Here is an 11142-nt window from a genome sequence, read left to right as displayed (position 1 = left end):
CACTGCACTCCAGTCTGGGCAACAGAGTGAGACTCCAACTCAAAAAAAAAAAAAGGAGGACAAATATATGAACTTTGCAGCAACTTGAATGGATTTAGAATCGATCATATTCAGTGATCTATCACAGAAACAAAGAACAGAGTACCATGTGTTCTCACTCGTAAGCAGATCTTGAAAAATTATAATATTGTAAGAAAGGGATTGGCAGTAGTGGAAACTGCCAGGGAAGGGGGTGAGATCAGATTGGCAGTTAAGGGAAACTGCCAGGGGAGGGTGGGGGCATACCTCATCAACAAGGGGACCTGCATAATGAACATATGTATACCTAACCCTGAATTGTACCCCACATCTTTAAAATAAAAAAATTTAAAAAAGAAATACCCCAAAGGAGAACATTGAAAATAAATAAATTAATTAAAGTCATGGGGCATCTCCTCTAACCAAAAGATTAGATTAGAAATTTCAACAGGACAATTATAAATATTTTTTATTACTTGGAAATTAAAATAACACACCTCTAAATACACAGATAAAGGAAGAATCACAGGGGAAAATAAAAATATTTCAAACTGAATGACAATAAAATGGCAACATAATAAAATTTGTAAGTTGAGTTAAAGGAGCTATCCACTAATTCATCTAACTTTTCAGTGCCTTTCTAGTATCAGCTGGGTGTGGCAACTCACACCTGTTATCCCAGCACTTTGGGAGGCTGAGGCAGGAGGATTGCTTGGTCCCAGGAGTTCAAGGCTGCAAGGAGCTGTGACTGCGCCACTGCGCTCCAGTTGGGTGACAGAGTGAGACCCCCAACTCAGAAAAATAAAATAGAAAAACAAGTTCCAGACATCAGTACACTTTCCCCAATAATTCAGCCTGCATATTATTAACTAGAGCTCTATATTTGCTAGTGGTTATTTTTGTTATTGATTTAATTCCTGGGATTATTTAGTACGATTCTTCCACTCCCAAGATGAAAAGGAATTCATTCCTGGATTCTAGCTGTTTCCCTTTTCGTATGGGGATTTCTGACTCATTTGGAGTTTATATTGGTGCTGTTTTGTGGACTGAATCCTATTTATATACACATATAGTGCAAGGGCTCGATTGTTAAACATTTTTATTGGGATATAATTCACACATCATAAAATTAACCCTTCTAATGTGTCCAGTTTAGTGGTTTTTAGTATATTCATGGAGTTGTGCAATCCCCAGCACCACAATTTTTTATTAAAAAAATTTTTCCCTCCAAATGTCTATCAAATTATCAGCAGTACATATGAAAAAACGTGTATCTTCCTGCCAGAGGTATGAGGTGCCACCCTTATCACGAAACGTCCACGTGTTTGGGGTCCCATTCTGTTCCGCTGGCCACCTTGTTCATTTATTCTGACATATGAGACAACTTTTGCTGACATCCCTGTTGAGATCGGCATCCATGGCCCAGGAATTGGAAGAAAGGAAGAGAGGGCACCATGCCACGCCCCCTCAACGCCTTTCTATGAACAGTGTAGTGGCCGAAAGTTCAATCCGAGAGACCACCACAAGCCAATTCTGATGAAAGTTCAAGAGGGTCTTTACTTACAAGCTTGAGCCTGGGCCTCTGTCGACAACCGATACAGCGGAGTACTTTCAGAGGCCCTGATTTCCTTAAGCAGATGCCTTTTATGCTTTTACACAAAGGGAGGAGGAGTTTGGGGGGGCTTTCCAGTTGTGTTACCATTTAATTGGGTAGTAACCTCTGGTGGTCAGCTTAATCGTGGAGGATTGGCTAGCCTGACTTGGGCTGATCTTGGTCCACTAGCTGGGGAAGTTACAGAGACATCTGGAAACTTAGGTGATTACCCCCTGGCACCTGATTGGATGTTGCTAAGGGGAAAGTGAGATAAGGGAAGGGGTTGAAGCTTGTAACCGGAGCTTTGCAGTTTTTTTCCCATAACTGGAACTTTAAACAGTTACAGGTTATGTTTTAAGACAGAAAACTAAAAATGGCTGTGCTATTGTCCACAAGCTGATTACATATTTATTGGGTTATAGCATGCTCCTAACCTAAGTCTATGGTATACTCTATGACAGTCCTCTCAACAGTAACAACAACCTGACTGCTGGGGAGTTGCTGAAAGAACTCCAAAGGGGAAGGATGAAGGGCAGCAGGAAAGCCTGGGGAGAAGGGGTGGCAGTCAGTTCTCGGGGTGTCTCCTCTCCTCCCTTCCCTCCCCAGCCCCATGTCGGGACCCTCTCCCCCTCTGAGGGCCAGAGGTCTGGGTCAGGGAATGCCCCATCCAGCTCTCTGCCCATGATGGCCCCACGGAGGCACCTGCAGAGCGTGGCTGAGGCACCCGGAGAGGTCCGAGGACAGGCCAAGGGTGTCCAAGGCCTCCCGGGCAAAGTCTTGGGGACTCTTCACCAACAGACCAGGTTTCGGGTAAAAGTTCATATGCGTGGAAACCATTAGGGGGCTCACAGTCTACAGGAAGGTAGAGGGGAAGGAAAGGATATCCCTCACCCTCCTTCACGCCCAGGATCCCACCCACCTGCTGTGATCCCGCTCAGGCCTCCTGGGTATTCCTCCACCCCTCCTGTTGGACCACGCCCCCGAGAGAGCCAACAGCTTATGTGTCACCCATCTCCTTCAGACAGCATCCTTGCTCCTGCCTCTATGAGCCTCTGCCATCTCTAAGCACCCATGCTCTCTAAACTGAGCTGCCACCCCTGCCACGTCCCTTCTGAGCTCCCCCCCCCAAGTCCGCCACCTGCACGGTGATCCCCTCAGGGAAGTACTCTGCACCCACTGCCTTGGAGAAACTTCGCACAAAGGCCTGTGGAGGAAGAAGAGTGAGGGTCCCAGGATCGAGAGCCTTCCCTCTGAGGCAGGCACGTCATGCAGCCCACCCTTGCCCCAGCCCTGGAACATTCCATGGCTCCAGAAGGCCCCCTGAACGCCTACATGGTTGAAGCTTCCCTCTTTCACCATCCACCCATTCTCCTCTTCAGCAGGGCCAGTCTCAGAAGTCCTTGACCTCGTTCCCACCCCCAGGTTTTTGCTTGATTCTCTGCCTCCATTTTTCTTCAAACAAACAAACAAACAAACAAACAAACAAACAAACAAAAACTCTGGCTTGCTTACTGGGCTGTGCCTCAGACGACTGACTTACCCAGCAAAGTTCCCAGACTCAGCAGACACATGACCCCCCTTTCTGTCTTCATTCAGGACTTTTTTCCCACCATAAGCTTAGATACCAGAATAAAGGGCTAATGGAGAAATTCCCACAGGGCAGGACAGCCCTGGCCCCGGGTCTGTGGGGTCTGGATACCTTAGTGGCTGAATACATTGCTAAGTATGGCCAGGGGCGTGAGTCAGTCACTGAAGACATGTTGATGATGATGCCTTTGCCCCTGAAGGAGGAAGCACTCGAGAAGGTCATGGCCAAGGCTAGAGAAGGTCCAGGTGCTCCGCCCACCACACCTCCTCTCAGCCTGTGCTCTCATCTGAGAAGCTTCAGACAAGCAGGAATTAGACATGTGGGTGGAAGACAAGGAGACTGGCTCTTACCTGGTGACCATTTGGGGCAGGATGATTCGGGTCATCTGTAGAGAACAGTGGGCAGGGTCAGGTTATTCCCTGAGCATCCTCTCCCCTGCCTAAGACTCCTCCCCATCCTCGTCAAATTCACGCCCACTCCCCTAACTTCCCTCAGGAACTACTCCCTCAGCATCTCCTCCATGGCAGGTTTAGTGCTCTCAGACGTTGAGGACCACCCAGAGTGGTCAGAGATACCCTGACCACCCTGACCTAAGCCTCCTAGCCCAGCCTCACCTGGACCACGGACATAATATTGCAGTTGACCATATTCGAGATGTGCTGGGGAAAGAAATGAAGCCAATCATTCTCTCCCTTCACCAGCACAGTCACACCCCACATTTACATATTTCCTAACTTTTTCTTAGACATGGAACATTTTTTTTTAAATAGCACTTAATAGAATTTAAAATGTTCACACCCAATGACCCATTAACTCAATTTCTGGAAATTTATTCATTTCCAGGCTACTCATACACATGGAAAGTGAATATGTTCAAAGATGTTCTTTGTAACACTATATGTAACCACAAGAAATATTACAAAATATACAAAGAAACAGCAAAGTATGGCTTTTCTTTCTTTCTTTTTTTTTTTTTTGAGTTGGAGTCTCACTCTGTCGCCCAAACTAGAGTGCAGTGTCATGCTCCCAGCTACTGCACCCTCGACCTGCTGAGATTCGGCGATCCTTCCACCTCAGCCTTCCAAGTAGCTGGAACTACAGGCACTCGCTACCAGGACTGGCTAATTTTTTATTTATTGTAGAGGTGAGGTCTTGCCCAAGTTGCCCAGGTGGGTCTCGAACCCGCGGGCTCAGGCAATCCGCTCACATCAGCCTCCCAAAGTGCTGGGATTAAAGGCTGAGTCACCAAGCCCAGCCAATACGGCTTTTCATAGCAAAAATTTTTTTGACAGAAACCATCTCTGAGGAAGTCCAGGTATTGGAATGACTAGCCAAAGACAATAAGCCAACTGTCTTAAATATATGCCCCATGAGCTAAAGAAAACCATAAACAAAGAAGTAATGGGAATCAGGAAAATATGTATAAACAAAATGAGAATAAAGAGATAGCAATTACACAAAAGAACCAAATCGAAATTCTAGAATTTTCAAATACAACAACTGAAATGAAACATTTACTAGGCAAGTTCAACAGCACATTTCAGCAGGTAGAAGGAAAGAAAAGCACTCTTGAAGATAAGAGAATTGAAAGTATTCAGTCAGAAGAAAAAATAAAGAAAAGTGAACAGAGTCTGAGGAATCTTCAAACATACCAATATATTTATAATTGGAATCCCTATGAGGGAGGAAGAAGAGATGGAAAAGAGTGTATATACTATTTTAGAAATAATGAGTGAAAGCATCCCAGATATAATAAAATATATGTCTCCAAGAAGCTCAACAAATGCCAAGCAGTTCAAAAGGCTCCACCTGAGATATTTTATTGTCAAATTGACAAAACCCAAATACGAAGAGAATTTTGAAAGCAACGAGAAATAAGTGACTCATCACAAGCAAAGTATTCTCAACAGGATCAATAGCAGATTTCTCATTGAAACTATGAAGGCCAGAAAGCAGAGGGATGCCCAATTTATAGTCCTGAAACAAACAAACATAAATTGTCAATCAGGAATTTTATTTCTTGCAAAACTATCCTTGAAGAATGAAGGAAAAACAAGACATTCCCTGATAAAAGCCAAGGAAGTTCATTGCCAGGAGAGCTTCCATTCCTTTGACATACAAGAAATGCCAAAAGGAGTTTTGAAGGTTGAAATGAAAAAATACTAGAAAAGAAATCAAACCATAGGAATAAATAAAGAAGCAGGTAATAGTAAATAAGTAAATAGAAAATCTAAAATCTAGCAGTATTGCGCTTTTAGCTTATAACTCCTGTTTTTTCTATATGTTTAAAAAGGCAAATACATAAAACAGTATTTATAAATGTATGTTATCTATACTTATGGACATACAATATAGGAAGATATGATCTGTGACAATAACAATATAAATGTGAAGGGATAGATATGTACAGAAGCAGAGTGTTTGTCTACAATTAAAAATCAGTTGGTATTATTCAAACTCGATTGTTATAAGCTTTAGATGTTAATAGTAATACTAAGAAAATCACTTTAAGATATATAGAAGCCAGCCTTGGTGGCTCAGCCTGTAATCCTGCGCCTTTGGGAGGCTGAGGTGAGTGGATTGCCTGAGCCCGCGGGTTCGAGACCCACCTGGGCAGCTTAGCGAGACCTCATCTCTACAATAAATCAAAAATTAGCTGGGTGTGATTGTGTGCGCTTGTAGTTCCAGCTACGTGGAAGGCTGAGGTGGAAGGATCGCCGGAGCCCAGCAGGTCGAGACTGCGGTGACCGGGAGCGGCCACTGCACTCCAGTCTGGGCGACAGAGTGAGACTCCAACTCAAAAAAAAACCCAGATACATAGAAAAGGAAATAAAAATGGTACACTACAAAAACTCATCCAGTCTGGGCGACAGAGTGAGACTCCAACTCAAAAAAAAAAAAAAATTCTTTAAATTCATTGTAGAAGCCAGACTTGGTGGCTCAGCCTGTAATCCCGCATTTTGGGAGGCTGAGGTGAGTGAATTGCCTGAGCCTGTGGGTTCGAGACCCGCCTGGGCAACTTGGCAAGACCTCATCTCTACAATAAATCAAAAAATTAGCCAGGCATGGTAGCGCGTGCCTGGAGATCCACCTACTTGGAAGGCTGAGGCAGAAGGATTGCCTGAGCCCACAGGTTCGAGACCCGCCTGGGCAGCGAGACCTCATCTCTGCAATAAATCAAAAAATCAGCCGGGCATGGTAGCGCACGCCTGTAATTCCGGCTACTTGGAAGGCTGAGGCGGAAGGCTCGCTGGAGCCCAGCAGGTTGAGGCTGTGGTGGCCAGGAGCGGCCTCTGCACTTCAGTCTGGGCAACGGAGTGAGACTCCATCTCAAAAAATAAAATAAAAAAATTACCCAACCTCAGGCCATTTCTTTATAGCAATGTGAAATGGACTAACAGACACATATAGAAAATGCAAATGAATCATATTTGTAAATTTAAGAGCTAAAATAATGAAGTACTTAAAAGAAAACATAGGGGAAAACTTTATGATATCAGAAATGACAGGGTTTTCTTGAATATGACACCAAAAGCACAGGCAACTAAAGAAAAAATACACTTAACTTTATAAAATTAAAAACTTTTGAGCCGGGTTCAGTGGCTCAGCCTGTAATCCCGCGCCTTTGGGAGGCTGAGGTGAGTGGATTGCCTGAGCCCGCGGGTTCGAGACCCGCCTGGGCAGCGAGACCTCATCTCTACAATAAATCAAAATATCAGCCGGGCATGGTAGCGCACGCCTGTAATTCCGGCTACTCAGAAGGCTGAGGTGGAAGAATCGCTGGAGCCCAGCAGGTCGAGGCTGCGGTGGCCGGGAGCGGCCATTGCACTCCAGTCTGGGCAACAGAGTGAGACTCCAACTCAAAACAAAACAAAACAACAACAAAAATCTTTTGCACACTAAAGGACAACAGAGTGAAAAGGCAATCCAAAAAATGGCAGAAAATACTTGAAAAAACATATCTGATAGGGGATTGGTATTCAGAATATATAAAGAAATCCTACAATTCCTAAACAACCAATGGGTCAAACAATAAATCACAAAGGGAATTAGAACATTCTTACAGGTGGGTTAAAATGAAAAAAAAAAAGACTTATTGAACTCAGCAAAAGCAGTACAAAGGAACAAATTTATAGCTGTAAATGCTACATTAGAAAACAAGAAAGGTCTAAAATCAACAACTCTGCAATGTAAAGAACTAGAAAAAGAACACACTAAACCCAATGCTAACAGAAGAAAATAACTAACAGTGATTAGAGCAGGGGATAATAAAACGGAGAATTAAAAACAAAAGAGAAAATCAACAAAATCAAGGTTGGTTCTTTGAAAAAAACCTGAATTATTAAAATCAGAAATGAATTTAATTCTACAGAAATAAAAAAGATTATAAGTGAGTACTGTGAACAACTGCACACTAATAAACTGGATAGCCTAGAGGAAATAGACAAATTCCTAGAATAATAAAACCTACCAAGACAGAATCACAAGGGAATGAAAAATACCTACAGATCCAAAACTGGTAAGGAGATTAAATCAGAAATCAAAAACTTCTCTCTACAAGAATTTCCCTGTGGCACATGGGTTCACTAGTGAATTTTGCTAAACACTTAAGAAAGAACTAATACCAAGTTTCCAACTCTTCCAAAAATGGAAGAGGTGAAAATACCTCTAACTCATTCTATGAGGCCAGCATGGCTCCAATACCAAACCCAGACAAAGACACTACAAGAAAGCTACAGACCTATATCCTTTATGAACAGTGATGCAAACATCCTCAGCAAAATACTAGCAAACTGAATTCAGCAGTGTATCCAAAGGATTATAGACCATGACCATGTGAGATGTTTTCCCTGGAATGCAAGGATGGTTCAACACACAAAAATCAATTAATGTAATACAACGCATTAACAGAATGAAGGAAAAAACCCACATCATCATCTCAAATGATGCAGAAAAAGCATTTAACAAAATTCAACATTGTTTCATGATAATAATACTCAACAAACTAGGAATAGAAGGAAACTACCTCAACAAATATGCCATATATGAAAACCCCAGCTGGTCTCAGTGGCTCAGCCTGTAATCCCAGCACTTTGGGAAGCTGAGGTGAGTGGATTGCCTGAGCCCGTGGGTTCGAGACCTGCCTGGGCAACTTCACGAAACCTCATATCTACAATAAATTTAAAAAAAAATTAGCCGGGCATGGTAGCGTGCACCTGTAGTTCCAGCTACTTGGAAGGCTGAGGCGGAAGGATTGCCGGAGCCCAGCAAGCAGAGGCTGTGGTGGCCGGGAGCAGCCACTGCACTCCAGTCTGGGTGACAGAGTGAGACTCCAACTCAAAAAAAAAAAAAAAAGAAAACCCCACAACTAACATTATACTCAAATGTGAAAAATTCAAAGCTCTTCTTGCCTTTGCCACTTCTATTCAACATACTATTGGAAGTTCTAGCCAAATAAATTATACAAGAAAGCAAATAAGAAATCCAAATTGAAAATAACTAAAATAATCTCTGTTCACAGATAATATGATCTTTTATGCAGAAAACCCCAAAGATTCCACACATAAACTATTGGAACTAACCAAAGAACTAAAAAACAAGCATGTTAGAAAACAACACAAGAAATCAATTGTGTTACTATACACTAACAATGAACAATCAAAAAAGAACAAAACAATTCTATTTACAATAGCATCCAAGAGTAAAATACTTAGGAATTAATGTAATCAAGGACATGAAAAATTTGTATACTGAAAACTACAAAACATTGCTGAAAGATATTAAAGAAGAGAAGAATAATTAAAGATAAATAATTAACTTATCCTGTGTTCATACATGGGAAGACTTAAGGTTGTTAAGATGGTCAATACTACCCAAATTAATCTAAATATTTAATGCAATCCCTATCAAAACTCATGTGGAATCTCAAAGACCTTGAGTAGTGAAACCAATCTTAAAAAAGAACATGCTGGGTGTGGTGGCTCACACCTATAATCTAAGCTTCTTTGGGAGACTGAGGTGGGGGAATTGCCTCAACCAGCTGGGCTCAGGCAATCCTTCCCCCTCAACTTCCCAAGTAGCTGGAACCACAGGCACACACCACCACATCTGGCTAATTTTTTTAATTTATTGTAGAGATGAGGGCTTGCCAAGTTTCCCAGGCTGATCTTGAACCCCTGGACTCAGGCAATCCTCTCACCTTGGCCTTCCAAAGAGCTGGGATTACAAGCTTGAGCTACTACGCCCAGCCACACACAATAGTCTTTTTGACAAATGGTGCTGGGGAAATTGTATATTCACATGTAAAAGAATGAGATTGGACTATTACTTAACATCACATATAAATACTGACTCAAAATCAAAGACTTACAGGGATGAGCCCAAATCATAAAACTGCTTCCATTGTCTATTAATTTCTTTGGTTTTCAGTCATGAATTTTCTTTTAATATTTCTGGTTCTATTTTGCCTAGTGCTGGCAATTTAATTTTTTAAACATGTAGAGCTAATTTGAGGCTCTGGACAGTATCATTTTCCTCTAGGGATGAGCTGTTTTTGCTATTTCCAGGGGGATTCTAAATTCACAGAACACCTTAATCTCAAAGGAAACAAGATGATTTGAAAGTGGGCTTCAGTTCTTGTGAAACCTAGTTTATTTTCGCTTTATCCTTCTACTAGATTATAGCACTTCAGGGTCCCATCCAAGGCTGGGATATTCTCTTATTTACTTATTTGTTTTTGAGTTGCAGTCTCACTCTGTCACCTAGGCTAGAGTCAGGGCCACGATCAGGGCTCACCATAGGTTTGACCTCCTGGGCTCAGGTGATCCTCCTACTTCAGTCTCCTGAATAGCTAAGACTACAGGCACATGCGACCAACTCGGCTTATTTATTTATTTATTTCATTGTTTGTTTGTTTAGTGGAGATGAGGTCTTGTTGTGTCCTAGACTGGTCTGAAACTCCTAGGCTCAAACAGTCTTCCTGCCAGAGCAATTCCCAAAGTGCTGGGATTACAGGTGTGAGTCACTGCACCCAGTTTAAGCCTGAGTTATTTTCTAAAGCTTTGAACTACATTAAAAAAGGTCCCTGACTTCCTTTAATAGTAGGAGCAGAACTCACCGTTGGCCTTCCTGTTAATTTTATAAAATTTGCATACGTATTTCTTTTGAAAAAATTTACAATTAAAAACATTAACATCCATACTGATCTTCTGTTTTGTGTATGTCTAGTAATAACAGCTAACAGTCATAAAGCACACAACTAAAGTTAACATGCATTATTTTATTCAATTTTTTTTTTGGGTCGTAGTCTCACTCTGTCACCCAGGCCAGAGTGCAGTCACATGCTCATAGCCACCACAGCCTCGACCTGCTGGGCTCGGACAATCCTTCTGCCTCAGCTTTCCAAGTAGCTGGAACTACAGGCACGCGTCACCACACCCGGCTAATTTTTTGATTTATTGTGGAGACGAGGTCTTGCCAAGTTGCTCAGGTTGGTCTCAAATCCCTGGGCTCAGGCAATCCTCTAGCCTCCACCTCCCAAAGTGCTGGAATTACAGGTGCGAGCCACTGCCCTTGGTTTATTCAATTTTTATAAGAGCCCTAAGGGACCAGTAAGAATATTTATTTCTGTTTTATGGATATAAAACTGAGGTTGGAGAAAATAAATCATGTATCCAAAGTCACATAGCTGACAGAAAACAGAGCTGAACATTTTACCACTGATGTATCTTTTGTTGGAAGGCTACTGGAGGATATGCTCCAAAAAATGAGAGGGTAAAGCCAAAAATGCTACGATGTGTGATCAAGAAAACAGGGGCTTCCTAGGAGACAGACCAAAGAAGAATAATCATAGTCTACTACATGGCTAAGATGGGAATGGTGTTTTCTTTCTTTTTTTTTTTTTGAGTTGGAGTCTCACTGTTGCCCAGACTGGAGTGCAGTG

The 11142-nt window shown here is 42.2% G+C and overlaps 1 protein-coding gene across 1 annotated transcript in view; it reads right to left on the bottom strand.

The window, feature by feature from the left end:
• Positions 1-2263: 2263 nt before the first annotated feature.
• Positions 2264-11142, bottom strand: part of LOC103253782 (very-long-chain 3-oxoacyl-CoA reductase-B-like) — a 13137-nt gene continuing 4258 nt past the window's right edge. Inside the window, exons 6-10 of the mRNA XM_008052008.1 lie at positions 3815-3859; positions 3551-3585; positions 3312-3393; positions 2751-2816; positions 2264-2464 (exon numbers count right to left, since the gene is read on the bottom strand). Of these exons, the coding sequence (XP_008050199.1) occupies positions 2264-2464; positions 2751-2816; positions 3312-3393; positions 3551-3585; positions 3815-3859 (429 nt within the window). The remainder of the gene's footprint in view (positions 2465-2750; positions 2817-3311; positions 3394-3550; positions 3586-3814; positions 3860-11142) is intronic.

This window comes from Carlito syrichta, unplaced genomic scaffold, assembly GCF_000164805.1.
Source record: "Carlito syrichta isolate Samal-C Ts95f unplaced genomic scaffold, Tarsius_syrichta-2.0.1 Scaffold252043, whole genome shotgun sequence".
Lineage (NCBI taxonomy): Eukaryota > Metazoa > Chordata > Mammalia > Primates > Tarsiidae > Carlito > Carlito syrichta.
This window is presented reverse-complemented; position numbering and strand designations above follow the sequence as displayed.